The sequence below is a fragment of the Condylura cristata genome, unplaced genomic scaffold (assembly GCF_000260355.1).
Source record: "Condylura cristata isolate star-nosed mole 26May11 unplaced genomic scaffold, ConCri1.0 scaffold00014, whole genome shotgun sequence".
Classification (NCBI taxonomy): domain Eukaryota; kingdom Metazoa; phylum Chordata; class Mammalia; order Eulipotyphla; family Talpidae; genus Condylura; species Condylura cristata.
Window position 1 is genome coordinate 23,660,555 of NW_004567115.1, and position 21,844 is coordinate 23,682,398.

The 21,844-nt window shown below is 54.6% G+C and overlaps 2 protein-coding genes across 4 annotated transcripts in view; one reads left to right on the top strand and one right to left on the bottom strand.

Moving 5' to 3' along the window:
- ADGRA2 (adhesion G protein-coupled receptor A2) overlaps window positions 1-16,927 on the top strand; it is a 32,121-nt gene extending 15,194 nt beyond the window's left edge. The window contains exons 3-19 of one of the 3 annotated variants that reach the window (XM_012724863.1): window positions 6,551-6,622; window positions 6,917-6,988; window positions 7,166-7,237; window positions 7,518-7,681; window positions 8,090-8,303; window positions 8,973-9,137; window positions 9,691-9,889; window positions 10,408-10,557; window positions 10,706-10,876; window positions 11,575-11,799; window positions 11,986-12,202; window positions 12,721-12,929; window positions 13,197-13,324; window positions 13,652-13,775; window positions 14,221-14,366; window positions 14,876-14,965; window positions 15,184-16,927. In XM_012724863.1, the coding sequence (XP_012580317.1) occupies window positions 6,551-6,622; window positions 6,917-6,988; window positions 7,166-7,237; window positions 7,518-7,681; window positions 8,090-8,303; window positions 8,973-9,137; window positions 9,691-9,889; window positions 10,408-10,557; window positions 10,706-10,876; window positions 11,575-11,799; window positions 11,986-12,202; window positions 12,721-12,929; window positions 13,197-13,324; window positions 13,652-13,775; window positions 14,221-14,366; window positions 14,876-14,965; window positions 15,184-16,444 (3,679 nt within the window). In that variant the 3' untranslated portion in view covers window positions 16,445-16,927. The remainder of the gene's footprint in view (window positions 1-6,550; window positions 6,623-6,916; window positions 6,989-7,165; window positions 7,238-7,517; window positions 7,682-8,089; window positions 8,304-8,972; window positions 9,138-9,690; window positions 9,890-10,407; window positions 10,558-10,705; window positions 10,877-11,574; window positions 11,800-11,985; window positions 12,203-12,720; window positions 12,930-13,196; window positions 13,325-13,651; window positions 13,776-14,220; window positions 14,367-14,875; window positions 14,966-15,183) is intronic. The other 2 variants (XM_004682235.2, XM_012724864.1) reach the window with 2 other exon arrangements.
- An 885-nt stretch (window positions 16,928-17,812) lies between these two features.
- On the bottom strand, window positions 17,813-21,721 carry BRF2 (BRF2, RNA polymerase III transcription initiation factor 50 kDa subunit). Its single transcript, XM_004682237.2, has 4 exons — window positions 21,463-21,721; window positions 20,767-20,826; window positions 19,986-20,307; window positions 17,813-19,241 (listed from the first exon to the last, which is right to left on the bottom strand). The coding sequence occupies exons 1-4, from the start codon at window positions 21,614-21,616 to the stop codon at window positions 18,521-18,523; spliced, it is 1,257 nt and encodes a 418-aa protein (XP_004682294.1). The 5' UTR covers window positions 21,617-21,721; the 3' UTR covers window positions 17,813-18,520.
- Between the last annotated feature and the right edge of the window lie 123 nt (window positions 21,722-21,844).

A 21,844-nucleotide genomic window follows, 5' to 3' on the forward strand; every position in this document is an offset into this window, starting at 1 on the left:
TCTCACACACACATACACCCCCATACCTTGGTTTGTACTCCTGTTCTTTTTTTTAAGATTTATTTATTTATGAATACGATAATCAGGATACAGGCCAGAGGTGTGGGGCCGAATGAGAGGATTCACCAGAGACAGAGTGGGGAGCAGAATAGGCAGATTGACTGAAACACACTGCTGAGGGGAGCAGAAGAGGAGACAGGAGAGATCTGCTGCACCATGTGGGTCAGCTCCCCGGCTGACTGTACCCCAGTTCTCGTATGCATATATAAATAAATCTCAAAAAAAAAAAAAAGTTGCCCTATTGTAGATGTTAACCACATCTCCTCCAGGAGGCTAAGTTAGAATTTGATGACATCAGTGAGTGCTGGCTAGGGGACATATACAACTCACCCTTCTGATAAGTGTACCAGGGGTAGGGGCATCTCAGGCCTGTCAGAGAGATGCTAATTCGTCAGGTCGGTGGAAAGGGCCTGGGAACTTTTTACAAGGTATGTAGGCAATTTTCATGTTCATCTGGGATTGGGAACCAGTAGACCAGATGACCCCTAGACTGTGGGCCTATTCATCACAAACAAGACGCTGTGGCCTGGCGTACAGTTGGTACTAGGAAACACTGATCTCTCTGTCCTGTTCAGCTCAGGCATCCAGGCTCCGGCAGCCGAGCTCATGGCAGCTTCACATCCCACAGCCCATAAGGAGTAAGTCCTGTGGGAGGACTGGGGTCTGGTCTAAGACTGAATTAGTAGATCCGGGCTGCTCCAGAAAACACATGGCCTCCTGGAGCTAAACACCCTCTGACCTCTGAGAGGGGTCATCTGTAAATGGGAGGGAGTAGGCTTGTTTGATCCCCTTTTTTTCAGGGCTGGCCCTGAAGCCAGCAAAAGAATGCAAAGTAAGGGTCTGTATCCCCCACACTTCCTTCTGTATCTCCCCACCTCCCCTCTATATCCCCCACCCTCCTCTCTGTCCCACCCACTCCTCTGTGCCCCCCTCCCGCCCCCCACTCTCCACTGTACTGCTACTGCTCAGCAGAGAAAAGCGGTTTGTGGCCTAGAGGGAAAAGTTTAGGTTTGGGGAGGCCTGGTGATGATATAGGACTCCACTTTGGAGTAAAAAGAGCCCCAGGGTTGAATTCCACTTCTCATTTACCTCCTGGCTGGCTGTCCAAGTCTCTGTTCCTCCCCTGGAGAATGGAGCAGTGAATGATTCCCCATCAGGTGGTCATGGAGAGATGAGTTCATTGAGAAGAGAGACTGGGAAGGCGTGGGCTTTTTCCCCAAAGATTTATTTATTGATACAGAGGTAGGGTACAGGCCAGAGGCATAGGGGTGGTGAGAAGATTCACCAGAGACAGCGTGGGGCGCAGAACAGGCAGATCTACTGAAATACACTGCTGAGGAGAGCAGTGGGTGGGCCAGGCAAGGTGGGCCATACCATGTGGGTCATCTCCCTGGCTGAGAATGGAGCTTATGCTGTAGTGGCTGCAGATTGCTTCATAGTGCTGCGCTTTAACCATTTGCGCCACCAGGGAGAGCTCAGGTGTGAGCTTTTAATAAATAACCATTCCTTCTCAAAAAATTCTAACTTACAAGATGTGGGAGCCAACACCACCCACTGGGTAGCATTAGCGGAGCTCCCAGACATGGGCAGGCAGTTATGTAGTTGAAATACACGAGTCCAAAAGTCCTGGCTGATGGCTTATCCTCTGGTCCCTCCTGTTCCTGCCCAGACTCCCCCCCCCCAACACCACTGCATTCATTAGGGAGCAAGACCCCAGACTTTCCAGGGCCCTGGGAGCACCCGATCACAGTGGGAAGCCCCCAGGCCTGGAACCAAGACGGCCACAGAGCTTTTCTGCATGCAGAGGAGATGGAGGAGTCTGGGCAGGCATGCGTGTGGGCCTGTGTGGCTCTGTGGAGACACACACCCCCAGAGGCTTGTGCATTGGGAGGGATGGGCCCAGGGAGGGAAGCCTGGTCAGCCCCAGGATGATTTGTCATTGCCTAATGAGATTAATGAGCCCCGGGGGCTGGTATGCAGCAGTGCTGGGGCACTCATTAGAAGCAGATGCTCATGGGAGTGATAGCAAGTGGGGGCAGTGGGTGGAGCAAGCTCACCCACCAGGTGGTTTCCATTAATCTGTGGGTGGGGCCAAGGGTAAGGCAGCTGAGCTCCATCCCCCCTCCCTTTCTCTCCCTTGCTGACTCTGTGAGGAATCTGGCACACAGGCTGCCCTAGGCTGACCAGCTGAGGGCCAGGAAAGGGAGGCCTATGTGTTCCGGGAGAGCCCTTGCTTGCTATTGTAGCCCCAATCTGGCACAGTGTATGTGCTCAATTAATAACCTGTCAGACATCAGACAAGAAGGGCCTGGGAGTGGGAGGGCAGGGGAGTGGGAGGTTGGCTTGACCATCTAGGATTCTCTCTGGCCTTCAGAACCTCTCCTCCTCCCTGGCAACCTACCTGGGGGGTGTTCTGACCACTGTTCAGCCAACCCTCGATTTCTAAAGAACCCTGGAAGTCCTGGAGGGCTGGGAAATCTGCTCTGCGGCCTCCTAACCTATAATTTGGTTTTCAAACCCATGAGCAGGGAGGTCTGTGGGGACCAGAAGGAGCCAACTCCGTGCCACCCCACCCTGTTCAAATGTGTGTACACACTCACACACCCAGGCTCACTGTCATGCACACTCACACACTCACTCTTTTAACAACTTTGGTGAGATATAATTTACATACCATAAAGTTCACCCATTTAAAGTGTATGATCCAATGGTTTTAGTTTATTTACACAGTTAAGCAATCATCATCATTATCTAATTTTAGAAGATTTTCATCATCTCCAAAAGAAAACTTGAATCATTAGCAGTCACTCCCCTTCCTCCAACCCTTATTTCCCAGCCCCAAGCAACTGCTAATCTACTTGCTGTCTCTATAGGAGAGCCTATTCCGAACATTTCCTATAACCAGAATCGTGTAACTAGTCATCTTTTGTAACTGTGTTCTTTCACGCACCATGTTTCCCAAGCCCATCTGTATTATAGCAGGTATCAGCACTTCGTCTCTTTTTATGGCCAAATAATATTCCATTGTATACTACATGTTGTGTATTTATTCACCAGTTAGTGGGCTTTGGAGTGTCTCCACTTTTCAGCTTGTTATGAGTAGTGCTACTCTGAACGTTCCTGAAAGAGAAGTTGTGTGTATGTTGACTTCTTGTGGATGCTTACTGAGGAGTAGATTTGCTGGATCACAAAACTGTTTTCCAAAGTGATCACACCATTTTCTGCTCCCACCACTATTGTTAAAGCATTGCAACCTCTCCACATCTGCACCAATACTTGCTCTTACTGCCTTTTTTATTATACCATCTTAGTCCAGGTGAAGTGGTGTCTCATCGTGGTTGTGATTTGCAATTCCTGAATGACTAATGGTGTTGAATCTCATGCATTAACTGCTCATTTGTCTACCTTCTTTAAAGAAATGCATTGTAAATCTGTTATCCATTTTGTCAGCTGGATAATTTGAGCTGTATGTCTCCTTTATATACCCAGCCCTTTACTGGATATATGGTTTGAATATTTTTTCTCCATGGGTTGCCTTTCACTTTCTTGACAGTGTCTTTTAAAGAGCAAAAGTTTTCAATTTTTATTATGTTCGACTTATCAGTCTCTGTTATTGCTTGGACACACCCACGTGTCTGCATACTTAGCTTCCTTGAGCTCTATTTTCCCAAGAAAGGGCATAGGATCTGATTTGCTCCCAGGGCCCCCCCTCACCCTCAGCTTCTGCCTTCCAGGACTCTTCTCTTCCATATTAACATAGATTCTAGGAGAGAGCCATGTATGACCAGAGTGGAGGGAACTTGGTCTGGGTTGGTGAGGGAGACGAGGGAGGGGAAGCTCCTTCATTCACTGTGTCTTTTCCAGGTTCCAAGACCAAGGCTCTGTGGAAGGAGGCAGGGGACCAGAGGTTGCATAGCAGTGAACTATCTGTGTGTCCTCATGACCTCACCTAAGAAATGAGGGCATCAGATTAGATAAACCTTAGTAAACCTTTGCAACCTGGGTTGCACAGTCCCCTAAAACTATATGCACAATCTTGGATATGGCAATAGTTCTGGAGCCTTCACCAGATTTCCAAGGATGCTCTAAGCTAGATAGGTATAGACCTGATGACAGATAGGGTCCTGGTCAGTCCAAAATGTAGCTAAATTCTTTGGTGGTATTTCCTCCTGCTCTGAGGTGGGTCCAGCCCTGGGCCTGCTGGAGCTGCTTCCCTTACCTTAGGGACCATGAGGCATGGGCTGCCCACGAGCCAGACCACCCAGCTGTCAGAACTCAGCACAGGGACCTGGTCTGTGCCCCTCAGGAGAGGGCCTGGGAGCCACTGTACGACTGAGGACGCTAGAGTAGTCACCTCTGGCACCCTATGCCATTCTACTGGTATGAGGCAAGGGGGAAAGAATGCCAACACGTGGTGGCAGCTCCCCTCTCAGAAGGCCCCGGCATGGCTTTGGGCCGCAGGAAATCCAGGGCAGGAAACGGCTGGGGCCCAAGCGACCGCCTTGCTCCCATCTGCAGAGCATCAGTGGGGGTGGGGGTTCTGGGGGGGGGCGGGGAGGAAATGAGAATAAACACAAGTGAGCGGAGAGGGAAGGGGCGGGGGGCTGTGGCCCCAACCCCTTGGCAGCCCATGAAGGGAAGTGACACAATGAGGAATGTGTTTCCCTCTGCCCGTCCCCTGTGTGGGGGTGGAAGGCAGAGCCCTGAGAATGGGCAGACCCCAACAGGGGCCAGGGGGCACATGCTAGAATAGCATAGGAGGGGGGCCTTGCGGGGGGAGGGGGGTCTGGGCTGCAAAAGGGGGAGATGGGCTGGAAGGGCAACCCTGAGTAGGCGGGGCACTCATCCGGCTGTCTCTGGCTCCACTCTGCCTGAGTATTCTGGGGTCTTCGGATTCCACGATTCCTGAGCCCACCGGCAATGGGGCAGCATTCCTGTACCCCTGAGTACAGAAGCCACCCCTCTAAGAAGCTGGCCCCTTCTAGTGCCTGTCCTTTCTTTCTCAAGGGACTCAGGACCTTGTAGCCCTTAGATGAAAGGCTGCTGAGGTCTCAGAACCCTTGGCCATGGATGAGGCTCAGCAGAGAATTCTCATTCTCTCTCCCCCCTCCTCCACTCATGTTTATGTCCCCAAGTGAGACTGTCTGTTCAAAAACAGGCCCCCTGGTGGAACGGCACCTCCCCATCCTGGACACCCATTTCCTCTCTCCCCAGCAGGGAGCTGGCTTAGTTAACCCCCTCCTGCCCATAACCCAGACATGTCCTGAGGTTTTGGCAGTTAGAGCCAGGAGCTCATCTGACCCAGCGGGGAGCAGGACCTTGGAAACCATGTTAACCCAACACAGTTCTACTGCTCTTCTTCCTGCCACAGCCCCTTCTGACAGTTTGTCTGCAGGAGTCCCCATCCTCACTCTGCCTCATGGATTCGTGGGTGCCAGGGTGGGGGTTCAGTGGATATTAACACTCAGGGAGCAAGCAGGGATTGCAGCCCCCTCCCTGCATCCCAGGATGGGAGACCGGCTGAGCAGCAAAGTCTCCAGGTTAGCTACTCTGTGGAGCCTCAGTGACGGAGCTCAGGAACCCTTGGTCATCTGGGCACTTCTCCCCTTGCTATGCCCAAAGACAGGACGTGAATGAGAAAGCCAGTGCACCAGCACTTACCCAGGTCCTCAGCAGTTCGACAGAGCTGCCAGTCTGGTGTTGAGCTGGGGGCCTACTGGGCACCAGAGGGTCCTCAGTAGGCACCTTGAGACAGAAGCTACTCTAACAACTTGCCTGTAATCACACCTCAAGGTTGGTGGCTCTTGGCTCCAGGAAGCCCTGGGGGTACTGCCATCTCCTGTCCAGTCCTGCTGAGCTCAGCCCAGAAGTGCTGCTTCCTTTGCCACCTTCACTCAGCACTGTGGAGACCCTGGAGGGTGGGGGGCAGAGGGAGAGGGAGGTAGGTGGGTAGACCCTCTCAACCTCAATCCTCCTCTGAAGAATGAGGGGCAGGTCCAGGTGGCCACAAGCACCATCTGGCCTGCTTGGAGATCCAGGTGAGCATCCAGTGACCATCAAGCACCATCTGGCCTGCTTCCTCACCTGTCACATGAAAAACTCCAGAGGGACAGGAAGCTGTACAAACACCCTCTGTAGCCAGGCTCAAGAGTCTTCCTTTGTATAGATATTCACAAAAGACCTTCAAATGATTCTCAACAGCCCTGGGGGATGTTCAGGACTGTTCCTGGGATGTGGAAGGAAGTGGAATGTGCTCTGAGGCCTTCCCAGGCTCTCTGGGCATCTCCGGTGTGTCTCTCTGGCCAGTACCTCTTGGTAGTGTCTGTCTAGGGGCAACCTTCACCATCAGCCTCCGAACTAGCACTGAGGAGTGTGGGATTTACTAGGAACTCAAGCTTCCCATGCTGCTGACAGTGAGGCCAGGTCCCGGGCAGTGGTGTGGGCCCCTACAGGGAAGAGGTGTGAGAGACTTCCCACTTGCCTCCCACAGGGACCTGAGGAACAACGTCATCAGCACAGTGCAGCCTGGTGCCTTCCTGGGTCTGGGGGAGTTAAAGCGCCTGTGAGTGACATGCCCTGTGTCCCCAAACCTTCCAGCCCTCCCCTGCTTCCTGGGGAAAATCCACCCAGCTCCCATATGCACCCACCGTCCTCGTCACCCCACTACCCCTGCTCTCCTCCACCAGCTGCCCTTCTCCCCATGTGCAGATTGACTGGGATCAAACAGTGACCGTTTCCACCCATCTCCTGTTTCATCCCACTCCCCACACAAACCCCAGCCACATGCATGTCCTGCATGCGGGGACCCTTGCATTGCCATGTGGCCGACTCGCTGAGGTTGTGTGTGTATCTCTAGAGACCTCTCCAACAACCGGATTGGCTGTCTCACCTCAGAGACCTTCCAAGGCCTCCCCAGGCTTCTCCGACTGTGAGTGAGGGGTGGCGAGGGCGAAGGGGAAAGGGAAAGCTCACCCCAAGGAGGGCTGGGGAGGAAGAAGAGAGCACCAACCTATGGTGGATCCTTGCATGCTCTTCACTCCCCGCCTGCCTTCTCTGGCCTCAGGAGATCCTAAGGTCCTATCTCAGTGTGTCCTGCTCCCTACAGAAACATCTCTGGAAACATCTTCTCCAGCCTGCAGCCTGGGGTTTTTGATGAACTGCCAGCCCTTAAGGTTGTGTGAGTATCTTTTCCCAGCCTCAGATCCCTGCTCCCTTCCTCTGCCCAGGAGGGAGATCTCCTGACCGTCACTTACTTCCAAGTAGGCAGGACTGGCAGTGGCTGAGTCACCACCTGCTCACCTTCCCGGGATTGTGGCAGTGGTGGTGATGCACACACACCCAAGCTTGCCCCCTCTGCTCTGTCCCTTCCTGGGGCTCCACTCCCAGCCTATGCAGCCTGCACCCCCCCCCCCCACACACACACACACTAGTCACTGGCTCCTCTACCCACTCTGCAGGGACTTCGGCACCGAGTTCCTGACGTGTGACTGCCACCTGCAATGGCTGCTGTCCTGGGCCCGGAATCAATCCCTGCAGCTGTCGGATCGTACACTCTGTGCCTACCCCAGCGCCCTACATGCCCAGGCCGTGGGTGGCCTACAGGAGGCCCAGCTCCGCTGCGGTGAGCAAGCCGCTACCCTACCTAACACAGCCCTGCCTGCCCCTCGAGTCCCAGACTCCTCCTGAAGGCCCCCCACTTGCTCTGCCTTGAGTGTTACTAGGGGTGGACATGTTCTTCCGAGCAGCCTGTCCCGGCCGCACTGGGGGCTGCCCTCCCTCAGTTCTAAACTTTTCTCTGGGCTGCTTCTTAGTTTATGTTTTCATCTGTTCCTACCTCTTGAGGTGACGAGTGAGCTGTGGAAAGGAACCATTTATTTAACAAAGCCTATCTTACCCTGGAGGCTTTCTCTTCCCGGTCTTCCTTCCCAACTGATGCCAGGCTCCACGTGGAGGGGCCAGGCCCCCGCCCTACGGAGTTCTCCCATAATCCCGGGCACTCGAGTCTCATCAGCAGTGTCACCTCCCACAGAGGGGGCCCTGGAGCTGCACACACACCACCTCATCCCGTCCCTACGCCAAGTGGTGTTCCAGGGCGACCGGCTGCCCTTCCAGTGTTCCGCCAGCTACCTGAGCAACGACACCCGCATCCGCTGGTACCACAACCGGGCCCCAGTGGAGGGTGATGAGCAGGCAGGCATCCTCCTGGCCGAGAGTCTCATCCATGACTGCACCTTCATCACCAGGTAACTGGTCTGCTGCCCCCTCCCAGCCATGGCACAGGGTGGGATGGGTGGTAGCACCATCACCCACCCCCCAAGAGAGTCATGTCCACACGTGTTCCTTAGTGTGTTCACGTGTGTAAAGATGTGTGTGTGTGTATGCACGGAAATCTAGGGCTAAGTCATGAATGGTCTGGACAGAGGATAGAAATTAACCATTTGACAAGGAAAAAATGATTATACTGTCTCACGTTTCTTTAGTGCCTTTACGATGTATCTCTCACCTCTTGAGGTGACAAGTGAGCTGAGGGCAGCAGTGAGGTTTGGGATCTAGAGGCTGGGGCACAAGAAGCTTCAACAAAGGAGGAGGGCAGGAGAAGGAGAAGGGGGAGGGCCCTCACTGCAGCTCTCACCTCTCTTATTGGATTTAATTTCTCTATTAGACCTGCAAACAGTGGTATTATTAGCTCCATGATAAAGATGGAGAAATTGGAGCTCAGAAAAGCAATATCATAAGGTTAATCAGAATTAAAGGAGTATGTACTTATACCCCTGATTAAAGATCAAAAAAGAATCTAAAGCTGGTGCCCTGCAGGCCCTTGTGTGGGGTGCCTTGGGGGGCCAGGCCGGGCAGCAGGGAGGGTGGCCCCCCAGAGTGCCTCGCCCAGCCAGCCCTCCGCCGCCCGCCTGCAGTGAGCTGACCCTGTCTCACATCGGCGTGTGGGCCTCGGGCGAATGGGAGTGCTCCGTGTCCACGGTCCAGGGCAATGCCAGCAAGAAGGTGGAGATTGTGGTGCTGGAGACCTCCGCCTCCTACTGCCCTGCTGAGCGCGTGGCCAACAACCGCGGGGACTTCAGGTTTGTCTGTTCTGCTGCCCCCCCACACCCGGCACTGTCCCTAAACTGTCTCCAGCCCCCTACCCCACTTCTGAGACAGTGACCAAGATCTCCCCATCTGGGACCTGCGTCCCAAATATGGAGAAAACACATCCTTGTCACTCACCGCCAAATCCCACTGTTGTGGGGGGACCTTATCTTTTTTATAAAATCACCATCTAAGAAGTGCTGCAGAGATCAAAAAGATGTTCATTTCTTCCTTCATTAATAGTTTACAAAGCTCTCCAATCGAAGAATATCCCATTTTAATATCCTAGCCACCCAGCGACCATTTAGGCAGGGGAGGAATTATTCCCCCCACTGTACAGATAAACATATCCAGGGCCCAGTGACAGCACTACCTGAACAGAGCTAAAAGACGGCAGAGTTTGGGAGCCTGAAGAACTGTCCAATCCCCACCCCTTCCCCCTTCTGGACCCTTCTGCACCAAGAGCAAGCATCAGAGTTCTAGTTGAGGGAAGGACCTTTGCCCTGAGGGGCCTGGTTTACCTCCACCTTCTACCTCTGCCTGCAGGTGGCCTCGAACTCTGGCTGGTATCACAGCCTACCAGTCCTGCCTACAGTACCCCTTCACCTCGGTGCCCCTGAGTGGGGGCGCCCCGGGCACCCGAGCTTCCCGCCGTTGTGACCGAGCTGGCCGCTGGGAGCCCGGGGACTACTCCCACTGTCTGTACACCAACGACATCACCCGGGTGCTCTATACCTTCGTGCTGGTGAGGCCAGGAGAGGAGGGAACAGGGGCAACCCATTGGCTCTGGTTCCAGGAACAGCAAGGGAAGAAGCCCTTGTCTCCACAGGGGAGGGTCTCAGGGACACTTCCCTCTAGGGTGCTCCTTGGATGCACAGTAAGGGGCCGTGGGGCTGCATCCGGGCTCCCTCTCCAGCCTTCCTCCCAGTGAATTCAGACCTACAGAGGCCACACCAGGGAAGTGTGGACTCCAGCATCTTTATTCCCCAGCACATCAAGGATGGCCTTAAAGGGGAGAACAGGGAGCGCACCAGGGCGTCCCATTGTCCTCAGGCCAGTGGCGCTGGGAGCCAGCAGCCTTGAGCTGTGATGAGCTCATTGCCACATACACCCTCCTGTCTTGATTAGACCCAGCTGGTAGGCTAGACACCTCTCCAGCCTCTGCCGCCCTGCGTCAGCACAGAGGAGGGGGCCCCCTAGGGGCAGTTCTCAGAGAGAAGGAGCAGGTCTGGAAGATCCTTTTTCTTCCCCCTACACCCCCAGATGCCCATCAACGCCTCCAACGCTTTGACCCTGGCCCACCAGCTGCGAGTGTACACAGCTGAGGCTGCCAGCTTCTCAGACATGATGGATGTAGTCTATGTGGCTCAGATGATCCAGAAATTTTTGGGTTATGTTGACCAGATCAAAGAGGTGAGATTCAACTGGGCCTCTGCCAGTTGACCCTGGGGCCCTCCCCCTCTCCTTCTCCTGCCCGCCTCATTTGTTCAAGCTTCTCGTGCCCCAACCTCTGCGGCCCAAACCCCACTGCTGCCCTCAGTGACTCCTTTGCCCATCCCAGCTGGTGGAAGTGATGGTGGACATGGCCAGCAACCTGATGCTAGTGGACGAGCACCTGCTGTGGCTGGCCCAGCGCGAGGACAAGGCGTGCAGCGGTATTGTGGGTGCCCTGGAGAGAATTGGAGGTGCTGCCCTGAGCCCTCATGCCCAGCACATCTCTGTGGTAAAGGGGGTCAGCTGGATGGGAGCTCCGGGGGGTGGGGCTTAGCACTAGGAGGGAGCTTAAAGTGGACAGAGGCTTCCCCGGTCGCCCGGAAAAGAAACATGTCTCTCAGATAGCAAGCTCCAGGCACCCGGCTGCCGAGAAAACTGAGTGTGGCTAAATTCCGGGTTGTGTGCAATCGAATTCAGGTTGGGGCAGTGTGGCAAGGAGGGAGAGCTAATGCTGGATAAGGCAGGGAGGGAATCGTGTTGAAGGCTAGCCTGGTGGGAGTAAAAGTGTAAGGAAGAAGGAAGCGGAGGAAGGCTGGTTGGGCAGGGGCAGAACAGTGGTGTTGACTTCGGTTCCCAGAGATGAGGGTGACATTTCTGATGGTGGAGGCCTCGCGAGCCAGTTACCCGCCACAGCAGAGCCTCTGATCCTTTGGGGGACGGAGGAATTTGAACATGCACCCTGCTCTCCTACTGAGTTGGGGCAGCAAAACTGGTATGAGCCAAGAGCAAGCAAGTTAGTGAGCAGGAGCAAGGGCCTGAGGAAGAAGGAAAAGGAGACCCCTTGGCAGATGTCAAACCACCAAGCCTGGAGAAGACAGGGAGGACTAAAGGAAGAGGGACAAATCTCCAAAAAGGGGCTGTGCAGCGTCCAGCAGGAGAAGGCCAAGCCATGGCGCCAAGTCCCAAACGGTGGAGTGACAAGTTCCCTGTTCCCAGAACTCAAGGAACGTGGCGTTGGAGGCCTACCTCATCAAGCCCCACAGCTACGTGGGCCTGACCTGCACAGCCTACCAGAGGAGGGAGGCAGGAGTGCTGGCCGCTCGGCCCGGCGGCTCTGGCCGCCATCTGTCCCTGGAGCCGGAACCACTGGCCGATCAGCAGCTCCGCTTCCGCTGCACCACCGGGAGACCCAACATTTCTCTGTCGTCTTTCCACATCAAGGTGGGCGCTGGGGGTAGGGGCAGAGAGGACAGGATGTTGCTAAGAGGAAAGGTGCTGAGATGCAGGTGCTGGGTGGGGGTGGGGGTGGTGAGAGGAAGCAGAACCCAGATAAGAGGGTGGGCGAATGGGAGGGGGGGCACCGCAGTGGATCCTGGGTGTCCCTGAGGAACTCCTATGTCCCCCCAGAACAGCGTGGCCCTGGCCTCCATCCAGCTGCCGCCCAGTCTGTTCTCATCTCTTCCGGCTGCCCTGGCTCCCCCAGTTTCCCCAGACTGCACCCTGCAACTGCTCGTTTTCCGAAATGGCCGCCTCTTCCGCAGCCACGGCAACACCTCTCGCCCTGGAGCTGCTGGGCCTGGCAAGAGGCGTGGGGTGGCCACTCCGGTCATCTTTGCAGGAACCAGTAAGGGAATGAACTCCCCACATCTTACTGGGTCCTCCCTTCATCCTGCCCTTCCCTTGCCCACAGCGCCCCCTAATGCCCCGGACGGAGTTGGCAGTGTGGGGGAGGGTGGGGGGAGTGTGCCCTCGCCCCTTTCAGGGAAAATGGGGAAGAGAAAGGGCTGTGTATGCAGACCCTCCACCCACCGGGCCTCGCTCCATCCCAACGGGCTCAGCCGGGTATCAGCCTACCTACCCTCCCTGAGTCCTTTCTACACCTAAGCTTTCCTCCCTCGCTATTACCTCTCCTTTATTGACCCTGAATATCCCCTCCCAGCGCCCTCTCGTTTAGGGCCCACCGCTCACGGGGCAAGAGCCAAGTATTTACTTGTGTTTTGATTCATCCTGTGTCTCCCCATTAGACTGAGGCCCTGGCTGACATAAGACCACACCCCCAAGGCCAGTGCAATGCCCTGCTGGGTGGGTGTTCAATGCAAGCTGGCCTGGGGCCTATCTGTGTGGCCTTCCTTCTCCCCGCAGGTGGCTGTGGCGTGGGAAACCTAACAGAGCCGGTGGCCGTGTCACTGCGGCACTGGGCCGAGGGGGCGGAACCTGTGGCAGCTTGGTGGAGCCAGGAGGGGCCCGGGGGGCCTGGGGGCTGGAGCTTTGAGGGCTGCCAGCTCCGATCCAGCCAGCCCAAAGCCAGCTCTCTGCACTGCCAGCACTTGGGCAATGTGGCTGTGCTCATGGTGAGTGTGGTGGGACTGGGGGGAACACAGCAAGGCAGGAAGGACTATACCAGGCGGGGGCAGAGGACTGTGACCCCCTGGGGCCACAGAGAAATACAGAAAGAACAGCCTCTCAGGCCTCCCTGTTGTCAGGACCCATGGGGAAGTACCCCTCAGGTCCCCCCACCCCTTTTCACCTTTCAGGAACCAAGGAGTCAGGCCAGGACTCTGATGCTCAGCCTCTGCTCTGGCTCCCCAGTCCTCACTTCCTTTTCCTCCTCTTGCCAGGAGCTGAGTGCTTTCCCCAGGGAGGTAGGGGGCTCGGGGGCAGGGCTTCATCCAGTCGTGTACCCCTGTACAGCCCTGCTGCTGCTCTGCCTCTTCTCCACCATCATCACCTACATCCTCAACCACAGGTGGGCACTGCGGTGGGGAGGGAGGGCCCAGCAGGGAGGCCACGGGTCTCACTAAGTTCTGATTAAGCGCCTTTCCCAGCTGGGGCCTGGGCCTTGCCCAGGCTATTGCCTAGTTATTTGCTGGCCGGTTCTGGGGTTGGAAAACACATTTTAGGGGTCAAGTCCTTCCTGCCCCGGGTCCTCTATCACATTTGCACACATACCACCACCTGCATGCACATGGATATCTGCCCTCTCCCTTTGGCAGATACCCCAATGGCCTTGAGACCCCAAGGGCCTGACCTTGGGTAACCCAACTGTTACTGTTCGTATCTGTTTCTGGAGTAGCTCCATCCACGTGTCCCGGAAGGGCTGGCACATGCTGCTGAACTTGTGCTTCCACATGGCCATGACCTCCGCAGTCTTTGCAGGGGGCATCACCCTCACCAACTATAGGATGGTCTGCCAGGCGGTAAGCAGAAGGGGCTGGGTGGTGATGGGGCGACAGCGGGGCCAAAATGAGTGTTGGTAACTTATGTTAGAGTAGGGAGGTAGAGAAGAAGAGAAAAGGGGGGTTCAGGCTTATAGGCACAGCTCCACAGTTCTGTGTTCTGCCTTATGGGGGGCGGGAGGCAAGAGAATGGGGTGTCAGGAGCAGTAAAACTAGGACAGTGGTAACCTGCGATGGAAGGATGAGCAAGGTAGTAACAGGGTCACAGAGAATTCCCCAAGTGGGAGAAAAACCCAGGGTAGCATAGAGAGGGTGAGAGCAGGGACAGAACCTTGGAGAGGATCTGGGTGGGATCTGGGTGGAGACGTGGGGAGTGGGCGAACTCTGAGTCTCAGTGGGCTGAGACTCTAAGATGGTCCTGGTGGTGGCAGTTGGGTCCCCCAATTTCAGTGACCTGACCCCACAGGTGGGCATCACTCTGCACTACTCCTCTCTGTCCACACTGCTCTGGATGGGAGTGAAGGCCCGTGTCCTCCACAAGGAGCTCACCTGGAGAGCACCCCCTCCACAAGAAGGGGACTCTACCCCACCAGCTCCCCGTCCTATGCTCCGGTACATGTTTCCAATTGACAGCTTTGCAGTGGAGAAGGGCTTGCGGGGGGGGGAGGGGAACGCAGGAAGGGTCCTGTATATATGTTCTTCCAGGGTGGATGCAGGATGGGGCTGAGGTCCTAAGAGATCACTCTCCAGAGACACAAAAGCCCAGGCCTATGTGGCACGAAGTAGGCATATCCTTAGAGATTTTCAGACATGACAGAGCCAGGGAAGGAAATGCCTTCAAAAGGCACTAGGCAGGGCTCCCAGGGCCCTGCGTGGCAGCCCTAACTCCTACACTATTTAGAATAAGAAAGGGCAGTTCTGGCCTCTGTCCCATAAAACACTCCCAGCCACATCCCATAGGGACCTGCTGGGCCTGCCAGAGTGGCCTGGAATCCCCAGCAAAAACTTTTGACAAAATTTAAAGGCAAAAGAGGATGGAGCAGAGACCCTGAGGGTTCTGAGCACCTAGACCTCCCCTCCTGGTTTGTCACCTCTGACCCCCAAACCCCATTCCTCCCCAGGTTCTATTTGATTGCTGGAGGGATCCCACTCATTATCTGTGGCATCACAGCTGCTGTCAACATCCACAACTACCGGGACCACAGCCCCTAGTGAGCGCTGCTACTGCTTGCCCTGAACCTATCCACTGGGTGCCAGGAGTCTTCTACTGGCAGGGGCACCTCCCAGGCCCACCCAGCCAGTGAGCCAACTCACGTCCATGCATGTCTCTGCCTCTCCACACACCATAACCGATCTCCCCAACTACCCAACCTATTGGCCTCCTCAAAGATGCTCCCCCTCCTCATCCATTGCATGTGTCTCCCCTCAGCTGCTGGCTGGTGTGGCGTCCAAGCCTAGGAGCCTTCTACATCCCCGTGGCTTTGATTCTGCTGATCACCTGGATCTATTTCCTGTGTGCAGGGCTGCGCTTAAGGGGTCCTCTGGCACAGAGCCCAAAGGGGAGCACCAATAGAGTCTCCCTGGAGCCAGGGGAGGAACTGAGGGGTTCCACCAGGCTCAGGAGCAGCGGCCCCCTCTTGAATGACTCAGGTTCTCTTCTGGCTACTGGAAGTACCGGGGTGGTAGCATCCTCCGCGCCCCCGGAAGATGGCGATGGTCTCTATTCTCCCGGCGTCCAGCTGGGGGCGCTGGTGACCACTCACTTCCTATACCTGGCCATGTGGGCCTGTGGGGCTCTGGCAGTGTCCCAGCGCTGGCTGCCCCGGGTTGTGTGCAGCTGTCTGTATGGGGTGGCAGCCTCTGCACTAGGCCTCTTCATCTTCACCCACCACTGTGCCAGGCGCAGAGACGTTAGGGCCTCCTGGCGTGCCTGCTGCCCCCCTGCCTCGGCCTCCCATGCCTCCCCCAGAGCTGTGCCCGCTGCCCCCGAGGACGGTTCCCCAGTGTTCGGAGACGCTCCTTCCCTCAAGTCCTCCCCTAGCGGCAGCAGCGGCCACGGTCTGCCCCTGGGCCCCTGCAAACTCACCAACCTGCAGTTGGCCCAGAGTCAGGTGTGTGAGGTGGGGGTGGTGGCCCGCGGGGAAGGGGAACCGGAGCCTACGGGCTCCCGGGGGAGCCTCACCCCCCGCCACCCCAACAATTTGCACCACGGACGCCGAGTGCACAAGAGTCGGGCCAAGGGGCACCGAGCCGGGGAGGCAGGAGGCAAGAACCGTCTCAAGGCCCTGCGTGGGGGCGCGGCAGCTGGGGTGCCCGAGCTGCTGTCCAGCGAGAGCGGCAGCGTGCACAACAGCCCATCCGACAGCTACCCCGGCAGTAGCCGTAACAGCCCGGGTGCCGGCCTTCAGCTCGAGGGCGAGCCCATGCTCACGCCGTCGGAGGGCAGCGACACCAGCGCGGCTCCCTTGTCGGAGGCCGGCCGGCCAGGCCAGCGCCGCAGCGCCAGTCGCGACAATCTGAAGGGCGGTGCGCTGGAGGAGAGCAAGCGCCGCTCTTACCCGCTCAACACCGCCAGTCTGAACGGTGCCCCCAAGGGGGGCAAGTACGACGACATCACCTTGACAGGCACGGAGGCCGCTGGAGGCGGCTGCATGAAGACCGGCCTCTGGAAGAGCGAGACCACCGTCTAGGGTGGGGGAGGGCGGCGCTTTAGGACAGGCAGCCACTTGGCCTTATCTGACCTCTCTATGGCCCTCAAAGACGGTACGTCACAGGTTTGACGTAGAGGTGCCCTCGGCTGCACGAGGGGCTCACCAGCTTTAGTCCTAGAGGTTAGGAAAAGGATAGGCAGAGGCCTATCACTACCCAAAGGGCCATTCCTCTGGGGTAGCGACAGACAATCCCAGAACTACAGACATGAGCCATTTCTGCCCCGGCCCTGGCTAGTTTGGGCAGTCAAGTTGTCAGTGCCATTCAGAGTTGGGGAGAGGTTCTGGTAGTTTGTGGAGTGCCAGTAGAGTGGCCAGCCACAGCCCAGCCCAGGTGGGCTCCTTTCTAGGTACTCCCCACATCCTCCCACTCTGCCTCCCAGAGGTTCAACCAGCTCATCACAGGAAGGCAGCTTGAGAACTGTCTTCTCACTGCCCTCTGAAGGTGGGTATGCCGACTAGTGCCTCCCCCCAGCTGGTGGCTAACTAGGGAGCCAGTCTAGCAGGTGAGCCAGGTGACAGAACCATTGGGAGTTAACAAGGTGCTGCTTTTCATTAGCTATGCAAAAGGAGATAGTGGGGGCAGTGTGTAAGACAGCTCTGAAGGTGAACTAGTCCACTGAAGAGGGGCAGGTGTAAACAGGTGCAGTGGGATGCCCTTCCCCTTGGCACACAAACTACCCAGCAGGGCTTAGAGGTGGCGCTGCAGGACAAAGCCAAGGCCCTCTACCTACGCAGCCAACTCTGCCATGTACACGAGAGCAGAGTAGTGCTTCTGTTTGGAGCTGAACTGTCCTACAAACACTGCTCTCAAGGGTTTGGCAAGGCCGCAGGTGGCGGTATAGAAGCACTTACTGTTCGATTACAAGATCCACTTTCTGTCCCAGTCTCTGGACACAAGGAACCGAGGAAGAGCACTTCCCTGCCTCCATGAGGCCATATGGAAGAACACTCCCCAGTTTGAGCCTCTAGCTCCATATTAGGGAGAAATCTCCCGAACATCAAAACCAGCTTCCTGCCTCATATAAGCCCAAGCCAAATCCCTTGAGGCAGTGGGTGGGGCCCCTGCAGCTCACCTGGGGCCCAAGGCTCAGGACTTTTAAATACCAGTCATGGTATTTATTTTTCCCAATTTAAAAACAACCACCAGCCATTTACTAAGGACCTAATGAAAGTGGAGGGAACCCTGGGGCTTGGGAACAGGAAAACTAGGTCTGGGCCAGGTCCCCTCCCATTCTCCATGCCTCTCCTCCCCACAGCCTGATCACCAAGGCAAAAGATATGAGGAGAAAACCCACAGGCCTAGAGGCGTCCTGTTATTTATGCTTGCTGCACAGACGATATTAGACAGAGGGGAAAAAAAGCTTTGTATTATTCTTCCACATACGCTGGCTGCTGTTTACATACCCTGCCAATGCCTTAGCACTGGAGAGCTTTTTGCAATACGCTGGGGAAAGGGGAGGGAAGGGATGAAAAGTGCCAAAGAAAACATGTTTTTAAAGGCTCGGGTTTTATACAATAGAATGTTTTCTAGCAGATGCCTCTTGTTTTAATATATTAAAATTTTGCGAAAACCCTGTAAGCTATAACTTAGTCCACCCACGGTCCTTTTGTTATGAGGTAGAGGATCTCATGACACCACCCACAAACCCACCAGGACCTGCAAATGTACACAGGCCCAGAGGCCCCTAGTTCCTCCCAGGGCTGGTAGTAGGAATGCCACCTGCTCCATACCTACAGGGAGGCCTCATCAGGCCTGCAGTGGCAGCGTGTCCAATTCAAACCAGGAGCAGGAGAGCCTGACAGTCACCCAGTAATATAAAGAGGAAAGCCATCCCTCTGAACATGAACGTATATGCAATTTGCTCTTTCACACCCAAGGATGGGAATCTTCCCAAGCCACCTGTCCCAGAGTTCCCCAACGGTTACTCTAGGGCCTGGGGTACAGTGAAATAGTTCCTAGAAACAAGAACTTACACAGACTCATTTCTCTAGATAGGACAGGCCTCTGATCAAACTGCCGTAAGAATGGGGTAAGGTACCCCCACTGAATGGACGTCATGGAGGGTTAGGAGCATTTTCTGCAGCCTGTCTAGCAGCTTGAGCTCTCTGAAAGTCCCTCACTTCCTGAGGGGTACGTAAATACTGCTCTATTTCACTATCAGAAATGTTCTCATCTCCAGTGACTGTGGAGACAGAGGGTGTGGGGCAGACCCGCTTTGGAGGCTTCAACATGCAGGGGGGAAGGAGAAGGGTAGGACTGGGTGGTCGCTTCCCCTCAGGCAAATCTAAGGCACTCTTCCCCACCTCCTCTTTTCCCTGTCCTTGCCCCTGTCCCTGTGGCTCCTTCTGGGATTCCAGCTCTGTGGTTCCATCCCGAAAGGCCTTGCGGACCAGCGTGTGGCGGTGCTGGAGAAGGTCATCGATGTGCTTGACCACAGATCGTTTGTCAAGTTTCAAAACCTGCAACCAGGGCAGCTGCTCTGCCATCTGCAGCAGCACAGCCAGCAATTCTTGCAAGCGGGAGGAAGCAGGGTAGGGCAGATCCACATTGGCCAGTTTACAAAATCGGGCAAGGGAACATGTGAGACGATCTGAAGGCTGCAGCGACTGCCATGCCAGGAAAGTCGCAGCAGTGATCACAGGCAAGGGATGCCGCCCGGTGACCAGCCACGTCTCGTCTGCCAGCTCCACCAACTGCAGTGTTCGTGACAGCATCTTCTCTTTGTCCTCCACATACTTGGCTGGCACAGCGGGGGAGGCTTGGAACAGTTTGAAGCTGAAGCAAACAAAATGAAGGTCTGGTTTCAATGACTATGGGAAGCTTTTCTATCCCCTCCAGAACACCCAAGCTTGCTGAGCAGCAGGTCATACAGGGGCTGCGAGCAGTCAGGGTGAGCCTTCTGCTTGTGGGGTGAAGGGCACAAGAATATAGAAAGGAGCCAACGTATCTTTACCACTCCCACATCAGCTATTCTTCTGAGACCTTTACAAATGTTTTCCTTTAGTCTATTCTGCACCCTGTTGTGTACATTTATAGTTGGAAATGTTGTGGGTTGTCAGTCACCTAGCAAAGAAATGATCAAACTGCAAGCTCCAGACTACTTGATACCAACAGTTTTTGCTTCCTAATATATTCATCAGAAAAAGAATAGAATGTAACCACTTAAAAAGGCTGAATAGAATTAGTTTCAAACTCTAGGCCTTGTCATTGACTAATATTCTTTCAATTCAATTTTAGTAAAGTAGGACTGTTGCATACAGTCTCAGAGGCCACACACAACATGAGCAGTGTGACAGCCCTGGCGCCAAGGCTAACACCCACATCATTAGGTTGCTGTGAGAGGAAAGGGATTTGAAAGTTGTATCATTCTATACATGTAAAATGTATTAGAGGAAAGGGAGCACAGGTTTTTCTCCCACACCTTTTAGATGGGCTTTGGTCAAAAAGAGGTAGCTGAAGATAGAAGGATTTATGCTTAAGGACCTGGCCCAATCCAGTGTTTCCTCCTAGACAGTATACCTGCTGCAGTAGGTCTTCACCAGGTCCGCCAAGCACAGAGATGGCACATCCAGTCCTAGAAGCTTCACTAGCTGCATGTAGGTGCCAGAAAATACATCCAAATCTGCATACAACAGGGTACAGATGGTTCCCATGGTCAGGGGCCAGTTATGCTGCCGGCAAGTGATTAAGACACAGCACCCAACCAACACCTCCTTTTTCTGCAGCCTCGCAGCCCGGATGCCAGAGTGTCGGTATGCCTGTTGGTAGTAGGCAACTGCTGTGTCTTCAAATGTTGGTGGCAACTGCAGAACTCGACAGAGGTCTCTTACTCGGCGGAGGCCTACGAAAATCCACAGCAAAAGTTACAGAGGTTGAAGCTGCTACTTGTGCAGCTACAATCAGTTTCTGCTAAACTTGCCGCCAATACCAGATCCACAAATAACTCATCGTTCTATAACATACAGTGAATGGAGCAACACTGAGGTCATTCTAAAGGCATGAAGAAATTTGTAGAAAGAAATCACATTTCAGTCCACCAGTTTTTGGAGGCTGCTTTGATTTGAGTCAATCCAAACTTCTGAAGTAGGCTCATTGAGTCTATGGCAAATATACCCCCTGAACAAGTACAAACTTTGTACAAATTGCTACTTCTCTTAGCCATCCTTTACTTCGAATTACTGTTCTCTTCTACAAGATCTTACACAACAATGCTGAAACAGCAAAACAAGTAGATGGGTTGGATCATCAGAATTTTCTTTCAGTTCACCATGACATATAAACATATAAGATCATATCTCACCTCGTTGCTGGCTGCGACTAACTTGTTCATTTTCCCCTGTGCTTCGGGAATATGTTACTTCTGTAAGACAATGGACAAGTAGCTTTTTAGCGATTATTCACCGGAACCGCGCCCTCCCACCACACAAAGGAGAAGTCAAGTCACTAGGCATCTGCTACCGGTCTCACAGAAGGCTCAGGTATATGCACTTTAAGGGCCATCTGTTTTTTCTGCAAGAAAATTATCAAATACACAGAGATTGAGGAGGTCAGGACTGCACTACAGCAGCTCCGAGAGTTTTTGACAGTCTCTCGTGCGAGTTCAATAAGGGCAATTTTTTCCTGGCGTCTGATTTTGAGTACTGAACTGGTCACGGTCTCAGAAAATAAAAGAAAAAGGTGTTTTAGCCAGTCAGTGCTAAAAATTACTTCGGAGTAAAAGTACGTGCTGTGTTTGTAAAGTGGTCCACCGTGACCAGACTAGGAACACCGAGCGGAACGTCGTTTCTGTCTTTATTTATTAGACCTACTATATATGTCTGCTACCGTACTAAGGGCTACAAAAACACAAATGAATGGTATCCCTAGCTCACTTTACGTCTTCCCCGTATCTAAATGTACATGTGACAAGGAAAGAAAAGCAGATTAGAGGCATCTGATGCCAATCCCGCTACCACACCGGGCGGGCCCCAGGGCTCTGAAAGGTTGGCACAGGTACCTCGGAGGTTGCCCTCGTCGCTGAAGGTGGTGGTCAGGGTCCCTTCGGTTACCACGCAGCCGCAGTCGGAGCACACCAGCTGGCTCTGCGAGTAATGCGAGTCTTCCACCAGCTCAGTGGACCCGCAGCCGGGGCAGCGGCCTCCGCCCGACATCTCACAACCTGCCCAGGGCGGCAGAAGCTATCCGATAGGCCCCTGCAAAACTGCAAAAACAACACTATGTAGCACGAGAAGGGGAGACTTTTAAGGGCTGCACCTCCTTTTTCCGGCCAGCGCGACTACAGTGTAGGTACGCAGATGCCTCTCCCCCGTGATCGCACACTACTTCCGGTCCGTTTTTTTTTGGGACTCGGGTAGAAACATGAGTGAAGAGAGAAGGTT

Coding starts and splice junctions, on each gene's coding strand:
- BRF2 (XM_004682237.2), bottom strand. CDS start 21,616: ATGTCGGGCGGAGGCCGCTGCCCCGGCTGCGGGTCCACTGAGCTGGTG. Junction 20,827..21,462: donor CGACGAGGGCAACCTCCGAG/GTACCTGTGCCA, acceptor ATTGTCTTACAG/AAGTAACATATTCCCGAAGC. Junction 19,242..19,985: donor GTGAAGACCTACTGCAGCAG/GTATACTGTCTA, acceptor TGTTTGCTTCAG/CTTCAAACTGTTCCAAGCCT.